This window comes from Ochotona princeps, chromosome 3, assembly GCF_030435755.1.
Source record: "Ochotona princeps isolate mOchPri1 chromosome 3, mOchPri1.hap1, whole genome shotgun sequence".
Taxonomy (NCBI): Eukaryota; Metazoa; Chordata; class Mammalia; order Lagomorpha; family Ochotonidae; genus Ochotona; species Ochotona princeps.
Window position 1 is genome coordinate 90,247,655 of NC_080834.1, and position 26,050 is coordinate 90,273,704.

Genomic DNA, 26,050 nt, shown 5'->3' on the forward strand with positions numbered 1-26,050 from the left:
AAGACACCACTTGAGACATCCACTTCCCATCTTGGAATGCTATACTGAAATGTCTGGGTTGAAGACTCTCCTTGTCTTCTTCTGATCCAGCTTCCTACTAAAGCACATTCAGGGAGTCAGCAGGTGATGCTGCCACCCACATGAGAAACTCAGCTGGAGCTCCAGGCTCCTGGGCGTGGTCTGGCCCACAACCGCTGCTGTAGGTATTAGCAGTGTGATCAGCATATAGAAAATCTCTCTCTGCTTTTCAAACAAATGAAAATAAATTCTCAAATAATTAAAAAATATAATTCGAAAATCTTCCTTGAGAAGCTCTGCTCTTTTTTTATTTGTTTTTTCTGGTTTTTTTAAGATTTAGTTATTTTATTACAAAGTCAGATACACAGAGAGGAGGAGAGACAGAGAGGAAGATCTTCCATCCGATGATTCACTCCCCAAGTGAGACGCAATGGCCCAAGTGAGCCGTAACGGGCCGGTGCGTGCCGATCCTGAGCCAGGAACCAGGAACCTCTTCCAGGTCTCCCACACGGGTGCCGGGTCCCAAAGCTTTGGGCCATCCTCAGCTGCTTTCCCAGGCCACAAGCAGGGAGCTGGACGGGAAGTGAAGCTGCCGGGATTAGAACTGGCACCCATATGGGATCCTGGGGCGTTCAAGGTGAAGACTTTAGCCACTAGGCCACGGTGCCGGGCCCAGGGAAGCTCTGCTCTTATCTGCAGCTGGGCTGGGGAGATTGACACTGAACAGCAAGCTTACTGTGCCTTGATTTTTGGGGGTCAGAACTGCGTAGGCTGAACCAGCCCATCTGTCTGTGAGATTAATGATTGTGTCTGCTGTTGGCTGTCGGCCCTCTTTGGCTGAGACATGAACAAGATGAATTTGTCCTCCCATGGTAAGGTGAATGTTGTACCATGGGCACCTGCTGCTATTGCCTCATAACCATATACAGACTGCTGGCTTCTATGGGGGTGCTGCCTGTAAACCACCAAGGACTGCTCTATCTTTCCACCAAGTTTCAGCATACGTGTGATGCCTCTTCTTGCTTCAGTGTTAGCACAGCTCACGCTGCTCGACAACAAGCTCTTTTCCCATGTTGATGTCTGTGTCTTTTCATTCAGACATATTAGATCAAGGTAGTACTGTAAGTTTATTTTTGTGGCCAAGAATTTTGAAATCTGCCCAGTTTCTTCTCCTTTTTGAGGTTTATTGTGTTTATTTAAAAATCAGAGTTATAGGCCAGGCACAATAGCCTAGTGGCTAAATCTTCGTCTTGCATGTTCCGGGATCCCAGATGGGTGCCAGTTTGTGTCCCAGCTGGTCCACTTTCCATCCTGCTCCCTGCTTGTGGCCTGGGAAAGCAGTCAAGGATGGCCCAAAGCCTTGGTTCCCTGCACCCACGTGGGAGACCTGGAAGAAACTCTTGGCTCTTGGCTTTGGATTGGCTCAACTCCAGCCATTGTGGCCATTTGGGGAGTGAATCAACAGACACATCTTTCCTCCCTATCTCTCTTTCTCTCTTCCAGCTCTCCCACGCGGTACAGGTTCCCAAGGCCTTGGGCTGTCCTTGATTGCTTTCCCAGGGCACCACCATGGAACTGGACAGGAAGCGGGGCTTCCAGGACCAGAACCAGTGTCCACATGGGACCCCAGCACATACAAGGGGAAGACCCCGCACCAGGCCCTACATTAAAACAAACAAACAAACAAACAAACAAAAAACAAAGTTATAGAGGGAAAGGGGCAGAGATCTCTCAGCTGCTGATTCGTTCTTCACATGGTCACAGCTGCTGGAGCCAGGCCAGCCCAGAGCCAGGAGCTTTATTTAGATCTCCCATGTGGATGCAGGGTCCCTAACACTTGAAGCATTTTCTGCTGCTTTTTCAGGTGCATCATCAGGGAACTGAACAGGAAGTGGAGTAGTCAGAACTTGAACCAGTGTCAGTATGCGATCCCGGCACAGCAGGCAATGGCTTAACCTGACCTATATAGTTCTTTTCTTGGCACACAACTCCTAGGAGTTTTTGAAAGCCTTTTGAAGGAGCAAACACACACATTCTTCCTGGGGAAGGTAAATAGACACAGCTGGACACACATTAGAACAGATCGAAGTGAAGAAACTAAGCGTGAATTAGAGATCAGAAGACTAAAGGTCCTGTTTGCCTCTGCGAGAGCAGAGCTTTAGCCCACACACTTCCCTTTTCAGTGCCTCAGACTCTTCATTTGTAAGTGGAAAGGTCTGAAGATACAAATGTAAAATTATGGGGCCAGGATTAGATGGCGTCTAACAGCCCTTTTAGCTCCTATTGTCTATCTTGTGACGACACACGAACAGCCCTGGCTCCTGTGAAGGTACTTAACACTCCTCAGGAACAGCTGTATAGGAACAGCTGTATAGGAACTTAGAGGTTCTCTCTTGCTCTGTTATTTATTTGACAGGGAAGGAAGAAGGGAGGCAGGAAAGAGAGAGAGAGAGAGAGAGAGAGAGAGAGAGAGAGAGAGGGAGGGAGGGAGGGAGGGAGGGAGAGAGAGAGAGAGAGAGAGAGAGAGAGAGAGAGAGAGAGAGAGAGAGAGAGAAGCTCCCAGCTGCAGGTTCACTTCCCAGATGATGAAGTGATGAAGCTAGGAGTCAGAAGCTCAGTCCCACATGAGTGGCAGGGATGCAGCCATCACCTGCTGCCTCCCATGATGCGAATCAGCAGCAAGCTGGAGCTGGGAGCAGTCAGAACCCAGACTCAACATGACACTCCATCACATCAACTGATGGTGTAACTACTGTTTTCTTGATGCCTTTGTTGCCTCACATAACTAGGTCAACAGGGAAATTACATGGCAGTTTTGACTCCAGTATAAATATTAACATCATGCCTGGCGCAATGGCTCAGTTGCTTAATCCTTACCCTTCAAATACTGTACTACCATATGGGCACTGGTTCGTGTCCTGGCTGCTTCACATCCTGGCTGCTTTCACTTCCCATCAAGCTTCTTGCTTGCAGCCTGGGAAAAGAGTAGAAGACAGTCCAAAAGCCTTGGTCCCCTGCACCAGCATGAGAGAAACCTGGAAGAAGCTCCTAGCTCCTGGCTTCAGTTCAGCTCAGCTCCGGCTATTGCTGAGCCATTCGGGGAGTGAACCAGTAGATGGAAGATCTTTCTCCCTGCCTCTTCTTCTCCCTGTAAGTTTGCCTTTCCAGTAAAAATTAATACATCTTTTAAAAAATATATTAACATCACAAGATTGGACCACTCACTTTTCCTCTCCTGCTTGGCAAGGCATACATTCTCACAAGAACCAGTGCCCCAAATGTCCAGAGAAACAGCCGATTTGACAAGGAAGCCTAAGCACCTTCTAAGAGATCTGAGTCTCTTAGAAGACTCCGTGAGGAACGGAGGTCTGGAGAAAATACAGAGCCATATGCATTCCCTTCAGAGTGCATCTCTGCAAAGAAAGTACATGGGGCTCAAGTCCCATTTTGGAATCCTGCAGTCAGTGTGGACAGGGGTCTTCACATTGCTGTTAGCCCAGATGGAGGCTGTTACTGGCTGGCTCCGTGTGCGGAACAGAAGGTCCACACTTTGTGCCATGAAGGCTGCTCCTGCGAGACCACAATTCAAGACCCACAGGACACAGAGCAGAACAGTGGGTTCCTCACAATGTCACTGCCAGGTCACACACACACACTATTCTTCAGAGTAACATGTAGCCAGCGGGCTTCTCCCACGCCCTGCAGGACTGTCTTCCTTTCCTTTCCTGTCCTGAGTTGTTACAGAGCACCCTGTGCTTCCAGTGTGATCTCTGTGCTACAGAGCAGATCCCATGCCAGAATCTGCTGTGCGTTTATACATACATACATACATGTATATACACACAATTTATGGGTATATTATATATATATAATTTTTATTTGAAAGGCAGACTACACAGAGACAGAGAAAGAGAGACACAGAGAGAGAGAGAGACAAACAGAAAGAGAGAAAGTGAGAGAGATCTTCCATCTATTGGTTCACTCCCCAAGTGGCTACAGTAGCCATAGTGAGCCGGTCTGAAGCCAGAGCCAGGAGCTTCTTCCAGGTCTCTAATGTGGGTACAGAATCCCAAGTACTTGAACCATCCTCTACTGCTTTCCCAGGCCACAAGCAGGGAGCTAGATGGGAAATGGAACAGCCAGGACGTGAACTGGCAGCATATGGGAACCAGCCCCCTGCAAGGCCAGGATTTAGCCATTGAGCCATCACACCGGGTCAGACTTAACCTTTCTTTCATTTTTTTTTAAAGATATATTTATTTGAAAAGCATAGAGATAAACATCTTCGACCCCCAACTCCTCAAATGGCCACCCAGCTGTGGCTGGGACAGGCTGAAGCCCAGGAGCCATATTTCTCACATGACTAGCAGGGACTTAAGCACTGAGCTATCATCTGTTGCTTTCCTAGGTCCTTCAACAGGAAGCTGGCATTGTAGCACAGTGGGCTGAGCCACCGCCTATGATCTGACATCCAGTTTCAGTGTCAGAGTCCCGGCTGCTCTGCTTCCAACTCAGCTACTTGTTAATGTGTTTGGGGAGTGGGGGGAGATAGCCTGTGTGCTTGGGCCCCTGCCAACCACATAGGAGGCCCTAGCCATTGTGAATATTTGGGGAAGTGATCCAGTGTATACAAGATCTCTGTCTCTGTGCCTTTCAGATACACACACACACACATATGTATATATATTTGTATGTACATTCAGATGCATATATGTGTATGTGACCAGGAAGCTGGTCAGAAACACAACAGCCAGGACACAAACCAGCACCCCCATTGGGCTGCAGCCTCCACTGTGGCTGGGCCACAGTACAGGGCACCTTGTGACTTCATCTTATCACTGTCCTTTTGTGCTATGCTCAGGGAATAAAAGCTGCAGGAAGTCTTGCTTGTCCTGACCACAGGAGACTTACATAATTACCTGGAGGCGGAGCCTGTTTTGCCAGGTCCTCCCTGGCAGTAGGGCAGCCCAGCTCTCACTGTGGGCAGGACACAGACAACTGGAGAGGAGGTGACTGCCAACGTGCCCAGGCTGCCACGCGCCCTGCCACTGCAGGACACTTGCGAAGGGGCAGAGGAGATGTGCTCCTTTTTCAGGGCCTTACCTTTGGCAGTACTTCCCTCTGCTGTTTGTCCTTGGGATGGTGGGATAGACAAGTAGGATTATTGCCGCCTCAGGGTCTGGCAAACGGGCCCAGGCAGTCAAAAGTAGAGTTGGGTGCCCCACAGCCCCAGGTCCTGCCCATCTGCTTCCCCCTTTTCTCATCGACCACTTCTGTAAGCGGTTACGAATAAACGTTGAATTTGCAGTAGCCCATTGGGTGAGTGTTCAAACCAGTTCTTGGAACAGACCATAGTGGGAGTTTCACAGCCCTGTGGGAAAACCCTACCACATTTTCCTTGCAGATAGAGAACTTCTCAATGAAAGCCAGGGGGCAGTGGGTGGGGAGGGGAGAGGGTTGTTAAAAAAGAAAAAAGGGCCCAGCATGGTAGCCTAGTGGATCCCATATGGGTGCTGGTTTGTATCCTGGCGACCCCTCTTCCCATCCAGCTCCCTGCTTGTGACCTAGGAAAGCAGTCAAGGAGGGCTCAAAGCTTTGGGACCCTGCACCCGTATAGGAGACCCGGAAGAAGCTCCTGGCTCCTGGCTTCAGATCAGCTCAGCTCTAGTCATTGAGGCAACTTAGGAAGTGAACCAGTGGATAGAAACATCTTCCTCTCTTCCTCTACTCCTCTCTGGATATCTGACTGTACAACAAAAAGTAAATAAATCTTAAAAAAAAAAAAAGCAAACCACCACCAAAAAGCCTGCCATTTATTTACTTTTGTTTTTGTTTGTTAGTTGCAGATTTTGGAATGTGATGAAATCCATTGCCTTTTGTCTGTGAGGTGTTGCACTGGTTTGCTCTCCAGTCCTCAGACCTTTCTCCATAATGGGAAAAATCCCGGCCCACCTCTCTGGGGGCCTATGGAGAATGAGCAGAAGTCTGGCGCCTGGCCTGAGCAATCACCCATGGCACCTGTGAGTCCCCACTGGCAGCACACGCGTCTGGCAGGGCTAGTGACCTGGGGGAAGATAAAACTCAGAAGTAACTTGCAACACTGTTGTCTGCATCTACCGGACAGCTCCAATGGTCTCTTTGTAGGTTGAGTTCTCTCTTAGGCACACACACACACAATGAGGAAGGAAGGAAGGAAGAAAACTATTTTTCGTTTTCTTAAAAACTATTTTTTATTTTTATTTGAAAGGCAAAAATACAGAGAAAAGGAAAGAGAGAGAGAGAGAGAGAGAGAGATCTTCCATCTGTTGAATAGTTGCCCAAATGTCCACAAACATTTGTCGGAGTTGAGTCAGCCTGAAACCAGGAGCTTGAAAATTCTTCCAGGTCTCCCAAATGGGTACAGGGGCCCCAGGACTTGAGCTATCCTCTGTTGCCTTTCCAGGCCATAAGCAGGGAGCTAAATCAGAGATTGAGCATCTAGGAAACAAACTGGCACCTGTATGGGATGCTGGCACTTGCAGGTAGAAAATTAGCCAATTGAGCCATTGTGTTCGCCCCATGTTTTCTGTTGTTGTTGTTTTTTGTTAAGATTTATTTATTTTTATTGAAAATGCAGACTTACAGAGAGAAGGAGATACAGAAAAAAAGATCTTCTGTCTGTTGGTTTACTCCCCAAGCAGCTGCAACAGTAGGAGCTGAGCCAATCCAAAGCCAGGAGCCAGGAGCCTCTTCGGGTCTCACAGGCAGGTGCAGGGTCCCAAGGTTTTGGGCTGCCCTCGACTGCTTTCCCAGGCCAAACGCAGGGAGCTGGATGGAAAGTGGAGCAGCTGGGACATGAACTGGCACCCATATGGGATCATGGTACACACAAGGAAAGGACTTAAGCCGCTAGGCCACTGCACTGGATCCGTTTGCTGTTTTATAACAATGTAAGACCAGAGGGACCTGCTCTGTGGTTGAACAATCTGCTCCTCCAACTGTCCCCGAATTTAAAAATAGATCCTCCTCTCCCCAGTGTTTGTCGGCTGAGGTTGAGTGGAACTCTAAGATGTAAGGAAACTCCTTAAAGTACAGAAGGAGTGCTTGCAACCTACAGTGGTGAGCCCTTCAGAAGTGGAAGTTAAACACAAGCCAGAAGCAAACAGTCTAACAAAAACAAGGGAGGAGGATCTGAGCTGATGTTTTTCCAAGTAAGGTGAAAACAACATACGCTTAAAAAATGCTTAATGCCTCAGTCACCAGGTACATACAAATCAAATCCACCATAGCCTATTAGTTCACACTTACTGGATAGCTGAAACTAAAATCTGAGAGGGAGAAAGAGAAAAAGAGAGAGAGAAGAGAGAATAATTAAGCATCAATGAGGCTGTGGAGATGCCTCATATTTGGGGAATGTGATAGACAGAAAATGATAGAAAATGTGACATGGTGCAGTCACCATGGAAACCCTAAAGACTTAACATGGAGTTGCCATGTGACCCAGCAACTCCACTCCTGGGGATATACCTGCATAACTGAAATACAAGCCTCAGCCAGGCATTTCTATGCCAATATTCACGGCAACATTATTCACAAGAAGCAGGGAACAATATTGTAGCAAATCAAGGTAAGCTACCATCTGTAACTCCTATAGTCGAATGCCAGTTCAGATTCAAGTCTCAGCTGCTCTGCTTCCAACCCAGCTTCGTGCTAAAGCACCAGGGAAAGCATGAGAAGATGGCTCCAGTACTTGGGCTTCTGCCACACGCATGAGAAACCCAAATAGAGCTCCTGGTTCCTGACTTTGCTTTGACCAGCCACAATCCTTGTGGCCATTCTGGGAATTAACCAACATATGGAAATAGATTTTTCTCTTTCTGTCACTCTTTCATACAAACAAATAAATAAATCTTTTTAAGACAAAAGGTGGATATAACCCCTGTGTTCATCAACAAATGAATGAATAAATAAAATGTCATGTATACCTACATGAAATATTCTACAGTCATAAAAAGGAATGAGGTTCTGACATATGCTACATCTGAGGAATTCTAAAAACATTATTCTAAGTGGAAGAGGTCAGACAGAAGACAATAGATGTTTTATGAATCTATTTATATGAAATATGTGGAATAGACCAATCTGCGTGGGCATAGGGCAGAGGGCTACCAGGGCATGTAAGGAGAGGGCATGGGAAATTACTGCTCAGAGCGCGTGGTGCTAGTTCAGTATGATACAGAAAGATTGACAACCCAGAGTGGAGATGGGGAGCAACACATGGGGTGTATATAATTATTGCCTCTGAATTACATGTTTAATGATGGCTGAAGCAGTGCCAGTGTGTGGCACAATGGTTAAGCCACCCTACCAGCAGTGAGGCCAGCATCGCATTTGAGTGCCAACTGTGCCACTTCCAATGCAGCTCTCTACTAATGCACCTGGAAAAGCAAAGATGGCTCAACCACTTGCACCTCTGCACCCATGTGGGAGACCTGGAAGAAGTCCCTGTTCTTGACTTGAGCCTGGTCCAGCTCTGACCATTGCAGCCATGTGGAGAGAGAACCAATGGATGGGAGATCTCTCTTTCTCCTTCTCTCTCTGTCCCTACTCTTTCTGTAATTTTGCCTTTCAGAAAAAAAGTCTCTAAAAATGTCAAAAGGGCAAATGCTATGCTATATATATTTTACAAGATGTTTTTAAAATAGAAAAGCTAAGAACTGTGTAGGACATTATCTTCAGGCCAGCAAGCGAGGGGCAGAGCGCTGCTGATCCCCAATCTTAGCAGGGACCTAAGGTTTGGCTGCTGACTCAGTGGAGGCAGACAGTGGGAGTAGTTAGGCTTATCGGTGCAGGTGGCAGACTGCGGACCCAGTGCTCTGAGCCTTTGAGACTTGGAGAAATGAGATTTTTTTTTCCATCTTCCTGGGGGTTTGAGACAAACATTCTGGTAGGAAACAGCAGGGCAGTTGTAAGGATAAAACAACCCCAAGATAGCCAACGGGAATCCTTGAAACGCCAAGCTGGGTCTAGGAAGCATTGTTGACTAAGGACAGCAGCAGATAATAACAGGTAGTGCTTCTAGGAGCAACCCTGGGCTCAGTGGTTCCTGTTTGTGCTATACAAAAACATCTTTTATGATGAGATAAAAATTACTACGGGGCTCTCTGTTGTGGAAACATGTAAAGCTAACTCTGGCATCAGTTAGCACTGAGCAGCCAGAAGGCAAGGGGCTGGATGAAACTACAGGGAAAGTGAGGCAGATGTTAAATCAGTATTTAGGGTCGAGGACGCTAAAACCAAAACCACTTCCAAGGCCCAAGGAGATATTTCCAGCTGGGCTACATTGTGCATGTGGAGAGCTGGGGGAGGCGAAGGGTAATTGGGAGAGCATACACAGGTAGAGCAGGTCCAGATGCTGACCAGGCCATCACCGGAGATGCTATCCCTATGTTCATCACCCCTTTGAATGACATCTAGGCTGTATGCATGATGAGCTTGTTACTTTGTTGGGCAGTGTTAGGATAATGGCCAGCAGGCCTCTTAGCTCCTGAGCTCTGGCGGAGCAACAAGAAGGGCATTGCTTTGCCAGGCCTGGATCGACAGCCCCTCCTCCTAGGATGCTGCAATCCCAAAGCCAGTGTTGCTGCCCTAGGTAAGTGCATGTCTTCTGTTTTTCCACCTTCTCCTGGGAATCAGGAAGGGGAGAGAGGAAGCTGAGGGGTGGGGAGGAGGAAACTCCAATAAGCAACAAAAGTGCTAACTCTGAGTGAGATGGAAGGGTTCCTGGAATCAACCGAAGGGCACCCTTTGTGCCCCAGCATTCACGTCCTGCACCTAGGCTTGGGGGAGAGGGCAGTGGAAGGGGAAAGGTTCTCTGATTTGAGCTACTACTGCAGGCCTTGTAACCCAGCCTCCTTGGCTGGGAGAGAATCACACGGCTGTTTTGAAAGCTAAGGTCAAGAGCATCTGGCTTAGACGTGGTAATTTGGTCACAAATAAGATCCCGAATTTATGTGGAATCTTCCAGGTCCCGGGATATCCTCCAAAACTGGACTCTAGTGGCCAATCAATCCCTTTTAGGATTGCCCTCTGTAGTGCTGGCATCAGAAAGCAGGGTGGAATGCTTATTTTTCTTCAGCCAAGAGCTGTTTAGTGAGCACCTGCTCTGTGGAAGGATGTGTTCTTGGCTCTGGGATCCCTCAATGAACTAAGTTGTATCAATTAAGGGTACATAATAAGTCTCAAATTTTTTTTGTTGCTCTCTGTCAGGCTCTTGTCATCTCTTTCAGAAGTAGAACCAGGGGGAAAAAAAAACTGGAAGATGATTCGCATTTTACCCTTTTTCTGGGGAGAAGTAACCTGATGGAGAGGAGCTCCCAAGGGTTCAAGGTCACCCCCAAGCCACCTTTCCTCTCCCTTCTGCCTGCTGCCTGCTGCCTGCTGCTTGCACTGATTGCTTCAAGGGCACCGGCTCCCAGAGACTGTGGACCGAGGTTCCTTTGAGCAATGTGCTCAGAGACCGTCTAGGGCAGTGAACAGCCAACATTTTACACCTATGGATGGATGAATGGACTCAAACTCCTGATCCCCAACACCCTGCGTTTCCAAAGCTAACCCAACATGCTAGTTCTGGAAGCGGGTCTTCCCTCCTGTACCCACTAGCGCCCCCTCCTGGTAATGTGAGCCATGGCCAGCATCCAGGCTGCCTGGTCTGTGTGTCTAACGACTCAAAGCAAAGAAACAGAGTTTGGTTGATTTCTAGGTTCTTATTTTAGGTGAGCACCTGTTCTGGACCACACAGGTTCTAAGGAGCAGGCATGTGAGAGTGAGCATAAATGGAGACAGGGAGTGTCTTCGTGGCTCTCATGGGTTGGGGGTGAGGGGAAAGGAAGGGTAATGAATGTTTTGGACAACTCTGCTTTCCACACACTGCTCTGCTGAGAGATGGCTAGGCTGTGGCAGAGCAGGGGTGGGGAGAGAGCTTGCGTTACTAACGAGTGCTCAAGAGATGCTGCTCAAAGTGCAGTTTGCATAGAACATAGCTCTCCAAAGTCACAGCTGCCCGTGAAATGAAAGACTACATGTCTGGCTTGTCCTTCAAGGCAGGCTTCTCCAGATTGCAGGGCCAGAGTGGTGGTGATTGTTAGAAGCAGTCAGAAGGCAACTCCTGCTCCCGCCCCTGCATCACAGTTTCCCACTAACCAATAGAAAATGATGAAGGCCCAGCACAATGGCTCAATGGCTAAATTCTCTTTTTCTTTCTTTTTTTTTAAGATTATTTATTTTATTGGAAAGGCAGATGTACAGAGAGGAACAGAGACAGAGAGGAAGGCCTTCCGTCCGCTGATTCACTCCCCAAGTGAGCGCAACGGCCGGTTCTGAGCTGATCCGAAGCCAGGAGCCAGGAACCTCTTTCTAGGTCTCCCACATGGGTGCAGGGTCCCAAGGCTTTGGGCCATCCTCGACTGCTTTACCAGGCCACAAGCAGGGAGCTGGATGGGAAGCGAAGTGGAGCTGCCAGGATTAGAACCGGCGCCCATATGGGATCCTGACAAATTCAAGGCGAGGACCTTAACCATTACGCTGTCGTGCCAGGCCCAATGGCTAAATTTTCACCTTGCATGTGCCAGGATCCCATATGAGTGCTGGTGTGTCCCAGCCACTCCACTTCCCATTTATGACCTGGGAAAGGGATGGCCCAAAGCCTTGGGATTCTGCACCATCATGGGAGACCTGGAAGAAGCTCCTCAGAAATTACTGTATTACTATTTTGAATTAGTTTTTAAAGATTTGTTTATTTAAAAGGCGTAATTATAGAAAGGGAGGAAGGGAAAGAGAGCTTTCATTCGCTGGTTCACTCCCCAAATGCCCACAATGCCCAGGGAGGGTTAGATCAAAGGCAGGAGCTTGGAACTCTATCTGGGTCTCCCATGTGAGTGGCAAGGACCCAAACACTCAAGCCATCTTCTGCAGCTTTCCCAGGCCCATTAGAACTGGAGCAGTTGGATCAGAAGTGGAGCTCGCCCTGTGTTGCTATTCTTAAATGTTGAGGGAATTCAATAACAATAAGAAATCATTATATTTGGGGCCAGCATTGTGGCATAGAGAGTAAAGCTGCCACTTGACATGCCAGCATCCTATATGGATGCTGTTTTGTGTCCCAGCTGCTCCACTTCCTGTCCAGCTCCCTGCTTGTGGCCTGGGAAAGCTGTGGGTGATGGCCCAAGTGCTTGGGTCACTGCACCCACATGGGAGATGGTGATGGAGTTCCAGGTTCCTCGTTTGGTCTGGCTCAAAACAAATGCCAAGACTGTGTAGCTCAGTGGTCATGTGTAACTCAGCCCATCACCACCCCCAGCTTTTGAGCAAACCAGTTCCACAGGGATGAGCCCACATATCCCCCTCAGAATCTGCCCCAGAACTAGTTCGCTCGTGTGCTGGTTAGTGTCATGGCCCAGCGTAATATGGTCTATACCCCATGGCAGGTACTGCGATCTAGCCCTACCAGGCAGGCCCCCAAGCCCTAGCTTTAGTGTGTACCAGTGGATGGTGGTCAGTGGTGGTCCATGCTAACTAGGCCAGCTCAGGCCTTGCACGGGGGTGGGTGCATTGGTCTGACTCTGAAAGGTCCTCCAGCTTCCCTCCTCCAACCTGCTTGGCCTCATCCCCGTCGCTTACCTGCAAGTGCAGTGGCCTTGTTGTGGAAGTTCCCCAGAACTCATTCCTCATATGCCAATACATCCCCCTACCTCCTTCCCTGAGAAATCCACAGTCCTTGCGCTTGGGAGGGCATGGGTTTCCCAGCCTGGTCTTCCCAAGTCCCGTCTTTCAGTGATGTTGTGTGCTGGCCTGGAGCTCTGCCTGCCCACTAGGGACCCAAGCTCCTGGACTGCATGCTGGCCTGGGACCTTACCTCTCCACCCACTCAAGAACTAAGCACATTTATAGTTCCCAACCCAGTCCACCAGCACATGGCAAAAGCATGCTGACCTAAGGCTCCAACACCACAATCCCCCGGTCCCCCAGAACACCCCTTCCTGGTCAAGCACATGGGGAAATCTCCAGGCTTGCTCCGCTGTCTGGATGTGAGCAACCAGGTGCCCGTATGCCTATGCTGGCGCCATCCTCTCCCCTAGGTCCCCTGTAAGCATGCACCCTCAAGCCCCTATGAGCCCCGCCACATTGGTGATGGAAGCAGTCAGCTGGCCACACTGGATTTGGATTTGAACTTGGCTCTCTATTGCGTGATACAGCTGCTCCAATCACTGCCTTACCTGTCAGGCCAATTAGCCTTCCCAGTTCTCAGATTCTGAAGAGCAGAGGGCCACTTCAGAGACAAGGCTCTATCTTGCTAAGATAAAGTTACTTTGAAAAGTTTATAAGACGTAGAAGTAAAAGATAAGGTTATGGGGGACCAGTGACATAGCATAGCAGGTTATGCCACCTGTAGCGCCAGCATCCCATATGGGAGCTGGTTAGTTTTCCAGTTGCTCCACTTCCAATTCAGCTCCCTGCTAATACTCCTGGGAAAGCAGCAGAAGATGGCCCAAACCGTTGGGCCCTTACACCCACATGGGAGCCCTGGAAGAAGCTCTTAGCTCTTGACTTTGGAATAGCCCAGCTATGGTCATTGTGGCTGTTTGGGGAATGAGCCAGTGATAGAAGATCTCTCTCTATATGTGACTCTGCCTTTCAACAAAAGCAAATAAATCTTAGAGGGAGGGAGAGAGGGAGAGAAAGAGAGGGAGGGAGAGAGAGGGAGAGAAAGAGAGAGAGCGAGCGAGCAGAGACAGCAGTCAGCTCTTGGCAAGAAGGCTGCCATGAGCTGGTGCTGTGGCATTTTAGGGTGTCACCTTGCCCATGTTGAACTATGCTTCCCTCAATTCCCTTCCCTTTGAGTTTCCTGGGATGTAGCAGGATCTGTCATGCTATTGAGGGTAAGGAGTCAACCCTAATCCTGGTGGAATTTTGTTGGCCCAGCAAGAACTCTTATAAGTGGCCCACGTGCAACATTACAAAACCCAGCAGCTGAGTAGCTCCATGTCCAATGCCCCCTTATCTGAGTCAACAGTTTCTGATTACACAATGCCTCCTGTCCAGTAGCTTAAAATGGCCACTGCCTGCTGCCCAAGCAGGCTAAAACCTTACTTCAGAGCCTACAAGGTCCACCTTCTTAGAAAAAATAGTTCAGGCCCGGCAGCGTGGCCTAGTGGCTAAAGTCCTCGCCTTGCATGCACCAGGATCCCATATGGGCGCCGGTTCTAATCCCGGCACCTCCACTTCCCATCCAGCTCCCTGCTTGTGGCCTGGGAAAGCAGTCAAGGACGTTCCAAAGCCTTGGGACCCTGCACCCACGTGGGAGACCCAGAAGAGGTTCCTGGTTCCCGGCTTCAGATCGGCGCAGCAGGGGCCGTTGCGCTCACTTGGGGAGTGAATCAGCAGACGGAAGATCTTTCTATCTGTCTCTCCTCCTCTCTGTATATCCGACTTTGTAATAAAAATAAATAAATAAATCTTTAAAAAAAGAAAAGAAAAAAGAGAAGAAAAAATAGTTTGTGGCTGGCTCTGTGTTGTAGCTCCACTTCCCATCCAGCTTCCTGCTAATGCATGTCCCTGCAAGGCACTGTCCACAGCAGCACAGCTGTGAGAGAATTTTGGTTGACAAGCTGTGTGGAGGCAGGCATAATTGCTCAATTCTTCTTCTTTTTTTTTTTTTTAAAGATTTATTCTTGGGCCTGGTGCGGTGGCCTAGCAGCTAAAGTTCTCACCTTGAACACAACGGGATCCAATATGGATGCCGGTTCTAATCCCGGCAGCCCCTCTCCCCATCTAGCTCCCTGCTTGTAGCCTGGGAAAGCAGTCGAGGATGGTCCAAAGCCTTGGGACCCTGCACCCATGTAGGAGATGCAGAGGAAGTTCCTGGCTTCGGATCAGCTCAGAACCGGCTGTTGCGGTCACTTGAGGAGTGAATCATCGGATGGAATATCTTCCTCTCTGTCTCTCCTCCTCTCTGTATATATCTGATTTTGTAATAAAAATAAATAAATCTTAAAAAAGATTTATTTATCCTTATTGGAAAAGCAGATCAGATTTCTGAAGAGGAGGACAGAGAAAAAGATTTTCCATCTGCTGGTTCACTTCCCAAAAGGATGGAGCTGAGCTGATCAGAAGCCGGAAGCTTCTTCTGGGCTCCATGCAGGTGTAGGTTCCCAAAGCCTTGGGCCATCCTCCATTGCTCTCCCCGGGCATAAGAAGCTGCATGGGAAATGGAGTAACCATCATCCCAGGCCCATACTTGCTCATTTCTTGGTGGTGACCTCTTTATGCAGATTTTCAGCCAAATCCATGAGACATTCTATGTACACATATGGCCACCCACTAATGTGCGCAATGAGAAATGCCTTTCCACCCCACTGGTGCACACTTAAAATACGAGGGCAGCCTCATCTGAGTTCAAGCCAGGGGATGTTGAGATGCTATGATTTAGGTATTTTTCAAATGAAACAAAATGTTGGAAAGCTGTTCTGTCACTTTCTGTTAAAATGGATCAAACTGTGTTGGTACTAAGTGGTAAGATGATATTGACAGAATATAACTTTATAAGTAAAATGGGAAAGACACTGGTCACCTACTAGAATGTCAGATCACAAATTTGGGCTTCTCATTGTTCCATTTATTTTGAATACTTAAAATTATACTTCTGCGGGGGTGGGGAGGAGGCTGGCACTATGGTTGAGTAGGCTAAGCCTCTACTTCTGGTGCTGGCATCCCATGTGGGTGCTGGTATTGTGTCCTGGCTGCTTCACTTCCAATCGAGCTTCCTACAAATATGCTGGAAAAGGTAGTGGAAAATGGCCTAAATGCTTGAGCTTCTGCACCCACATGGGAAACCTGGAAAAAGCTCCTGGCTCTTGGTTTTGGACTGGCCCAGCTCCAGCCACTGTAGACATGAAAAGATGCTCAGGCTCGCTAACCATCATAGAGACACAAATGAAAACCACATTGAGGTGCCACCTAACTCCAGTCAGATTGCCCTACATTCAGAACTCAACTAACAACACCTGTTGGCATGGACTGCAGCCATTGTGGTTGTGAACCAGCAGATGGAAGATCTCTTTCACTGTTTAACTCTCAAATGAAAAATAAACCTTAAAAAAAATGCTTCTGGCAGAACACCAACAAAGCCAATTCAAACTTTTCCAGGGGCTGGTATTGTGGTGCAGTGGCTTGAATAGACACGTCTAACACAAGCATCCCTTGAACACTGGTGCTAGTCCTGGTACTCCACTTTTAATCCAGTTCCCTGCTAATGTGCCAGTGGATGATGGCCCAAGTGCTTGGGTTCCTGCATTCAAATGGGAACCAGAAAAGTTCTGGGCTCCTGGTCTTGGCCTGTCCTAATCCTGGCTTTTGTGTCTATTTAGGGAGTGAAACAGCAAATACAAGATCTCTCTCTAGAACTCTTTCAAATAAAACAAAATTTAAAATCAACAAACCTTTCCAGTTCAGCAAATCTCCTAGAGAGCTTGTGAACAATACACTAAGTTCGGTAACAAGATCCTTATGGGCTGACTAAAAGTTAGCATAAATCAGGTCATATATGAGTCACAGATACTGTATCTCCAATAAACTGGATGATGCTGAATTTATTTAACTACCCAGTTTTACTTCCATTAAAAAAATGTTTCTACGGTCCGGCATGGTAACTTAGTGGCTGGGGTCCTCATCTTGCAAGTGCCAGGATTTCATATGCTGGTATGTGTCCCGGCGGCCCTACATCCCATCCAGCTCCGTGCTTGTGGCCTGGGAAAAGTAGTTGAGATGACTCAAAGCCTTGGGACCCTGTAACTGCATGGGAGACCCGGAGCAGGCTCCTGGCTCCGGACCGAATCAGTTCTGACCATTATGGCCACTTGGGGAGTGAATCAATGGACAGAGGATCTTCCTCTCTGTATATCTGTATACATGACTTTCCAATAAAAATAAATAAATCTTTATTTAAAAAATCCTTCTAAACCTTTAAAGCCTATTATTTAAAAATGTTCACATTGATTACATGGCTTTGTCAGATCCGTTTCACCCAAGCTTGGTGCTGTTACAAGCAGAATGGGCTCTAAGGCCTCCCCACGAAGCATAACCCCAGGGCAATTTCTTGAACTACACGCTGTTATGAGAAACATCCATGACCATCGTCACGGCCCACTTGACACCACAGCATAAACTGTGGTACGTGAGTACGCCAAGGTGGTTGAGCAATGAAATGTGTTCTGGCTCACAGCACAAAACACACTGTCCTGTGGTTGCTTGAGTCTGCTCTTTTCTCCCTGCTATTTCCCTGGTCTCTGTAGCATAAGGCCTCCCTCCATTTGTTAATTCGGACAATTTTACTCACATTTAAGTCAAATTCATTCCACAATAAACATCCGATTTTCTCCAAATGTAGTGCACACCTTTGTGTTACTCATACAGGTTTTTACAAATCGATGGCGTTAAGTAATGATGAGGTACAAATCAGTTTTAACTTTTATTAAAGTTGTTTTTTTCCTAAGGAATATATTACACTTGAAGTTCAATATCATAAATAAAAAAGATTAGTTCTTACATCCTCTACTTTATTAAAAATGTAAACAGAAAAAAAAATTCATCACTCCTTCCCCAACCCTGACACAAAGTACAAAATGAAAACACAAATGAATACCTTTCATACACACACGTGTTTTTTCAGAACGATAAAATAGACTTACACACACATCAGTCCTCCCATGCCCACTGGAAGGAGGTGTTTAGGGCTGCGGCCAAACCCTCTCCTCCTGCTGGGGACCACTGAACTGAACTCAGAGATCACTCAGCATCGGAGGACGTGGGCAGTGGCAGGCGTGGAACATGAGATGCAGGGAGGTGGTCAGGGACGCAGTGGCCTGGCAGGTCGGCCCGGGGCCTGGTGGTGCTACAGAGTGCTGCAGCTGGCAGGACTGTGAGGAGCCAGCAAGCGGGTCATTTCACAGGGGACCTTGATCATGGAGTCTTCTACAACTGAAGGGAGGGCTGATTCTTCCTAAGACTATTTAAACCTCATAAAACTGTTTCAACTTCAAAGCCTATCTAGGCTGAAAACTAATTTTAAGCATAGTTTGCAACTATTTCTAGGATGTCTATTATAGGTCTTAACGGAAAGAATTATCCTATAGAACGCTGTCAAGGATACTGATTTTTTAAAAACCTAAGTAAGGAAAAGGATGTTTTTTAGGAGATTACTAGAACGGGTCTCTATTAAGACCACCCAACTGCTTGCTAGTTTCTTAAAAGCTGTCAGTTCCAGGCTCTTGACACGGCTTCTGCTTCCTTCTGTAAATTCAGTTCCTGACAGCCTGAGAAAAACTCATTGACATTTTGGACATCTGAGACCCTGAAATGATCAAAAATGAACCTCACTCTGGAGCTGAAAACTGAGGTAGTCAGTTCTCGTATGCACTTGACCCTTACTGAGTCAGGCTGGGGCTCCCCATTCTCTGTGCCCCATCTCAGCTGCAGCCCGCTCAGTCTCCCTCCCACAGAAAAGGCCTAACCTGCTGCGGAACCCTTCGCTTCAGTCATTTCACGCGCCTCCGTGCGCAGGCGAATTCTATAGCAACAACTCTGTCTTGTGATCTCAGATCTTAAAACTCTTTGCTTCGCTGTCATATTTCTTGTGACCCAAGACACGCCTCTTAAGGTTTCTTCTACATCCAGTGTGCTTCCCAGTCTTGCTGAGTTTAGCAGGCAGATTCAGAGACAAGCAGCCTTGCCTGTGCCTGGTTTAAGAGGGAGACTCAGATATTGGGAAGACTTCCTAATATCACCAACACTCTGTCAAGTTTTGTGTTTGTGCAAACAAAATACTGGACCACCACATGCCAAGCTTAATAAATAAATAAATATATATACACACACATATATATATAATATACACAAGAAAATTTCATCTATAATATCTTCTCCAGAAAGTCATTAGTGCAAATATATCAATAAAAATAAAGCAAAAAAGTATATTTCAAGTATAAAAAGCACCATGCTTGGAAACAATATCATCTCAACGGCATTACTGCACAATAGTCCAAATACAGTCAAACCCATCGCTGTGACTCTCAAATATATTAGTCATTCATTGTGTTTTTGGTGAATTTCTTTATATAAACTTTGCAGAATGGTTCACAATCATAGCAGGTACCTAAGCTTCGAAGGTTCTAAGTTCCTTTACAAAACACTCCTCATTTTTTTCTAATCTCTGCCCCGGCACAATTTAAAGCACGTATGTCGTAAGCATGGCTGAGTGCTACCAGCCTGCCCACCGTCAGTACCAGCTTTCTCTTTAGCTAAAGCTGAGTCCCAGACTCCCAGGCTTGCCTGGCAACAGACATTTGCCATTTAAAGCCGTATGCAAGTGTGGAATTTTAAATGTACACATTTTATAAAAAGACGTTCTTTAAAGTTGGAGCTGCAATACCAAATGGTCAGATGGAATTACTCCTTAGTAATTATGTGGTTATGTTTCACTTAGCACAGTTTCCAAAATGTAGAATTTAGGAATTATATGCTGAATGGAAGGAAGAGAAGGAGGGGGAGAAGGAGGGAAGAAGCTAGTCTAAGGATTTCGTTTATAATGTCACAGGATTTCATGGGTTTAAGAGAGAAAACTTGGGCCTCACACATCACTAAACATTTCAAAGGGTGGGTGCTTGTCCTGGCAGTCAGGAGACTGGCTGGGCTCCCTGCTTGCCCCTGTGGAGAGCCTCGGCTTGAGGCCTGGCTCTGCTCCTAGGTGCCTGCAGGTATGCACCTTGGGAAGCACCGGAGATGGCTCAAGCAGCTGGGTCACGGTCACCCACACAGAAACCTGGACTGAGTTCCCTGCTGGTCTAGCCCAGCCCCAGCTCTGGCAAGCTCTAGGAGAATCACACCAGTGTCTGAGTTTCTCCCTCTCAGATACATCTTAAAACAGGTTCAAGTTGGAAGTACTAAGTAGAGTTGGTGAGTTCTGTTAGTAGGACTGATTTCTAGAAGCTGTGCGGTAGCAAGAGGAGTGTCAAATGCAGGCAGTAAAAGACATTTAAAGCAAAGTCAATCTCCCAACGTTTGTGGATCTGTTTGTATGCTGGGTGCTAAAGAGGACCATACTTTGCTACTAGTAAGCAATTCAGACCATGTTATTTTGCCCTATATTTATCTCCTTACACATAAGATAACTTTGAGATATTAAAAAAAATTTATAACACTTTCTTAGCTCACCTGAACTGCATACCTGTCTATACCAGGATGTGTTTTCATCATCACTGATCAGGAAAGAATTGTTCATTTTTTGTTCAATTACAGCTAAGTGCTCTACTAAAAAGCCCAAACCGGTTTTCCTGTTCACATGTCTTTAGCATTTCTACCAGGCAGCGCTATTTTCCTCTCTCTGCTCCCACAATTTTCTAAGTCATGACCGAACCCAGGGAGAACGTGACTGGAAGCTGAGCTTCAAAGATCGGCGAGCATAGAGGGCTAAGAGCGACTCAGACAGAAGTCCAGCTGTGAGTCTGCCCCGCAGTCAGCGAAAAGGGGAAGACACTGTCAAAGAACACTGATTGTACGTGACATGTGGGACAGCCATCGCATTCACAATGGTGTAAAAGTCGTGTAGAAATCCTAGTCCAATTCTTCTCTGTAAGCCAAGGGCAGGTGATACCCTGAGGCCGGGCACCACACTTAGAATCCTGTAAAAGCCAGCTGTTGTTTCAGTGACTGCTGTGTGTCGGTGAGCAACTTTACCATCCTTGATTTTAATGCAAACGCTGAGGTATATGATCACTCTGAATATCCCACCGTGCATCCATCTTCAAAGGGGACTTGTCAGGAAGATAAGGGAGCCTGAAACACCAAGAGCCATCTCCTTCGGCGGCTGCGCTGCTGCTGAGGAGTGACAGGCAGAAGGCTTTTTGTGACGCGCTCCAACTGTGGTCAACACTCCCAGCTGGAGTCAGGAATGCCACTGATGCCATCTGCACAGGCTGTCACTCACCAGGATTTTGTGCTTTTTTCCCCCACAGGCACCTGTCTTGAGAACTCACTTTCCGTTTCTAGTGCCACACACACAGGAGAAATCCAGCTAGCAGAGGAAACAGATTGCCTAGCAGAAGCCAGAGGGTGACCACCAGGCTAGAGGAACGGGAACACAGATCTAGAACACAATTACATATTGACAAATAAGGAGGAGCAAAACATTGCTTAATCATCATTCCATGTTAAACTCCAAATTGAAACATCCGAAAAGGGCATGTGGCTGCGTGGCTCAGTAGCCACTTGGGATGCCCACATTCCAGATCAGGGTGTTTGACTTTGAGTTGCAGTTCCACGCTTGACTCCAGTCATGCAGTCATGCAGTCATGCAGTAGTGCACACCCTGGGAGGCAGTAAGTGAATGGGTCCCTAGTGCCAGGTGGGAGACCCACACTGAATTCCTGTTGCAGTGTCACAATAGCCTAGCCTAGCTGACATCTGGGGGATGAACCAGCAAATGGAGAGCTCTGTCTGCCTTTCAAATAACAGTCCAAAAACAATTCATCAAAAATAAACATTTATCGAGTTTACCACAGTCCCTGGTACTTAAATAACTGTTCAAGGGTTGGCACAATGACTCATTGGCTCATTTACTTCTTTCAAGCACTGGCATCCCATATGGGCGCTGCTTTATGTCCCAGCTGCTACACTTTGGATCTGGCTGTCTGCTTATAGCCTGGGAAACCAGTGCAGGATAGCCCCAGTACTTGGGTCCCTGCATCCTGGGGGATTCCTGGCTCCTGGCATTTCATAGGCTCAACTCCAGTCACTGCAGTCTTTTGGGGGAGTGAACTAGTGCACGGAACATCGTTCTGTCTCTCCTCCTCTCTGTAAATCAGACTTTCCAATAAAAATAAAATAAATCTTATAAATTGTTCAAAAAAGGCTCTGTACACGTTCTAATTTAAACATTAACAAATATGAGAGATGGGGATATTTTAGCATTTCAACAGGGGTGCTTATTAATGCTTTCTTTATTTAAAATATTTATTTATTTTTATTGTACAGTCAGATATACAGAGAGGATGAGAGACAGAGAGGAAGATCTTCCATCCGATGTTTCACTCCCCAAGTGAGCTGCAACGGGCCGGTGCGCGCTGATCCGATGCCGGGAACCAGGAACCTCTTCCAGGTCTCCCACGCGGGTGCAGGGTCCCAAAGCATTGGGCCATCCTCGACTGCACAGCGCCGGGCCAGAAAGTAAATCTTAGAAATTAATGTTGGGCCCGGCAGCATGGCCTAGCGGCTAAAGTCCTCGCCTTGAACGCCCCGGGATCCCATATGGGCTCCAGTTCTAATCCCGACAGCCCCGCTTCCCATCCAGCTCCCTGCTTGTGGCCTGGGAAAGCAGTCGAGGATGGCCCAATGCTTTGGGACCCTGCACCCGCGTGGGAGACCCAGAGGAAGTTTCAGGCTCCTGACTTCGGGTCGGCACAGCACCAGCCGTTGCAGCTCACTTGGGGAGTGAATCATCGGATGGAGGATCTTCCTCTCTGTCTCTCCTCCTCTCTGTATATCCAGCTTTCCAATAATAATAAAAATCTTAAAAAAAAAAAAGAAATTAATGCAAAAAGTTGGGTCCCAGCCCCAAGAGATCTCATTACATAAATAAATATTCCAAAAATCTAAACCCTAAAACTCTTCTGGAGCCAAGTACTTGGATTAGGGATATTCAAACGACACTACTCCTCAATAAAAGCTGCCTTGATCTTTGGCAGCCCGACTCCTTTCATCACACCTTGGTGTAGGTATCTGTATATATCCTTGCTTCCTTGCTTCTGCCTCTTCTTCTTTTCTTTTTTAATGATTTCTTTATTTGTGTTGGAAAGGCAGATTCACAGAGAGGAAGAAACACAGAAAGATTTCCCTCTGCTGGTTCACTTTCCAAATGAATACAACATGTTCTGAAGCCAGAACTAGACTCCTCTGAGTCTCCCATGTGGTGCAGAGTCCCAAGGCCTTGGACTATCTCTGCTGCTTTCCCAGGCCACAAGCAGGGACTAGACGAGACATGCAGCAGCAGGGACATGAACCAGAACCCATTAGGGATCCTGGCACTTGGTATTAGCCAATTAAGCCATCATGATGTGCTGCTTTTTCCTCTTCTTGGAAGTACGTGATTTCACCCCACCTGTTTTAAAAATTTATTTTATTTACTTGAAAGGTAAGCTGTTAGACAGAGAGGGACAGAGAAAGCAATCTTCTATCCTCTAATTCACACCCTAATTGGCTGTAATGACCAGGGTTGGGGCAGGCCAAAGCCAGGAGTCTGGAACTCCATCTTGGTCTCCTATGTGGATGGACCATCCCTTCTGCTGCTTTCCTAGTTACATCAGAAGAGAGCTGAATTGGGGCCAGTGCTGTGGTGCAGTGCATTAAGCCATAGCCTGCAATGTCAACATCCCAAAGGGGCACTGATTTGAGTCCTGGCTGTACCACTTTTGAACCAGATCTCTGCTAATGCATCTGGAAAAGCAGCAGAAGATGGCCCAAGATCTTAGGCCCTTGCATCCATCTGAGATCCAGGGAAGAAGCTTCTGGCTCTTGGCTTTGGTTTGGCCCAGCCTTGTCACTATTGTCATCTGGAGAGTAAATAAAAAAGGGGGTGTGTGCCTGGATTGGAAGCAGAGCAAGCAGAACTCAAATTGGTGCTCTGATATGGGATGCTGGCATTGCAAACTGTAGTTTAAATTCACTGCACCAGAATATTGGCCCCTGTTTTTCCTTTTTTGAGTATCTTCTCTGGTATTATTCCCTCATCTTTGCCTCATCTGGTTATGTTATAACCAAAATATGTTCACCCTTAATTTCCAAATGAAGGGATGATACGTTTACATTTTGTGACCTTCATTGAAAGAGTCTGTGCAAGTCACAGGATCTTCGCATGGTCAGATTCCACACCCTTGGCTTGGACTGCATGGAAATGTCCATTTCCCCCTCTTAGATTTCTGATAGTGGTGGGAAGGGTCATTTCCCCATAGAAGTGCATGTGGAAGTGAAGCGCACCTTACTTTAGAACTCTCTGAATGTCTTATAGGCAGAGCCTCCCGCTCCCAGTATTTTCCCCCGTTGACCGGAGGCACTCAGGGTCAGAGCACTCACCCAGGGGTAGGGCTCGGGTCAGGTTAGCCACTGGAGGATCCGTTTCAGGGGGACACAGCTCACAGAAGTCCCAGCAGGATGGGCACAGCAGGTCTCCATTGTGAATCCAGCCGTTCATCTGAATGCTGACAGGCAGCACCTGTCTGGCCCGACTACACAGATAGGAGGTATCCTGGACCCAAACCTTCAGCCCTTGAGGAGAACAAGACACCTTCCAACGTGGGGAGGGTGGTGAGACACTCAGGTCAGTACCACTCAGGGGTAGGACAGATTCAGATTGGGGCTTCAACTGCAGGGATATACTAGGGAACTTCAAGAAATTATGGAAACCACTCGGACAGAACCCTTGGAATATGTACACACTGAGACTCTGGGTTGATATGAGGTAGTGGTTCCTCAACCCTGGCTACTAGGATGTGTGGAAAGCCATGAGTAGTTTCCCCCTTTGTCTCTCCCCTTCCTCCAGGAACAACAAGAAACAGCAAATGTGGAAGCAATGGATTCACCCAATTTTCCCTAAATCTCAATCCTTCCCACTCTGATCAACCATGTAATCATTACACACACACACACACACACACACACACACATAAAGGCGTTTGTGGAAATATTAAATTAAAAGGTAAGTCTATTTTGGTGCAAAAAGAAGTTCAAATACACTTACAGTTTTTCCATAAAACATACTTTGACCTTTATAAAGATTCTGCTTATGCTAAAATTTACTAAAAATATTGAATATAAAACACAATTTGGGAGATTGCCATTATCTTAATGTTTTGTAAAGAGGGTTATTGTATTTTGTTTTGTGTTTGTAGTCATCCATAACCTTTGAGCCTAGCATCTGTTTTAGAAACTTATGAAGGGGGGCCCGGCGGCGTGGCCTAGCGGCTAAAGTCCTCGCCTTGAACGCGCCCCGGGATCCCATATGGGCGCCGGTTCTAATCCCGGCAGCTCCACTTCCCATCTAGCTCCCTGCTTGTGGCCTGGGAAAGCAGTCAAGGACGGCCCAATGCATTGGGACACTGCACCCGCGTGGGAGACCCGGAAGAGGTTCCAGGTTCCCGGCTTCGGATCGGCGCGCATCGGCCCGTTGCGGCTCACTTGGGGAGTGAATCATCGGACGGAAGATCTTCCTCTCTGTCTCTCCTCTGTATATATCTGGCTGTAATAAAATGAATAAATCTTTAAAAAAAAAAAAAAAAAAACTTATGAAGGGCCCGGCGGTGTGGCCTAGCGGCTAAAGTCCTCGCCTTGAACACCCCGGGATCCCATATGGGCGCCGGTTCTAATCCCAGCAGCTCCACTTCCCATCCAGCTCCCTGCTTGTGGCCTGGGAAAGCAGTGGAGGATGGCCCAGAGCACTGGGACCCTGCACCCGTGTGGGAGACCTGGAAGAGGTTCCTGGTTCCTGGCTTTGGATCGGCACAGCACCAGCCATTGTGGTCACTTGGGGAGTGAATCATTGGATGGAAGATCGTCCTCTCTGTCTCTCATCCTCTCTGTATATCTGACTTGTAATAAAAGTAAATAAATCTTAAAAAAAAAAAAAGAACTAATGAAAACTAGGGTGCCTTTTCCTGAAAAATACTGAGAAGCAAATATATAGCTTTAAATGCAATTAGAAGTCATAGACCATGAGGTCAAATTAGAGTGACATTTCTGCAATTTCCAGTATCCTTATATACCTCAGCTTAAGTCTGTGTTCAGTAACCATTAATCATGTCCCTCTCTCCGTGCGTCATTCAAAGTTGTTAAGCTGGAGCTGGCAATGCATGCGGAGTGAAGCCACTTCTCACAAGGCAGGCATCTCACATCCCAGTGCCTGTTGGATTCCTGGAAGCCCCCAAAGTCTTGGGCCATCCTCCACTGCTTTCCC

The 26,050-nt window shown here is 47.2% G+C and overlaps 1 protein-coding gene across 6 annotated transcripts in view; it reads right to left on the bottom strand.

Annotated features, from left to right (window-relative positions):
- Window positions 1–26,050, bottom strand: part of LMLN (leishmanolysin like peptidase) — a 103,022-nt gene that overhangs the window by 24,964 nt on the left and 52,008 nt on the right. For 3 of the 6 annotated variants that reach the window (XM_058662035.1, XM_058662033.1, XM_004577832.2), the window contains 2 exons: window positions 24,175–24,385; window positions 20,960–21,193 (listed from right to left, as the gene is read on the bottom strand). The exons of 2 other annotated variants lie outside the window; for them this stretch is intronic. In XM_058662035.1, coding sequence (XP_058518018.1) covers window positions 21,093–21,193; window positions 24,175–24,385 — 312 coding nt within the window. In that variant the 3' untranslated portion in view covers window positions 20,960–21,092. Of the gene's footprint in view, window positions 1–20,959; window positions 21,194–24,174; window positions 24,386–26,050 lie in introns of those variants that run through there. One more of the 6 variants, XM_058662034.1, reaches the window with a different exon arrangement.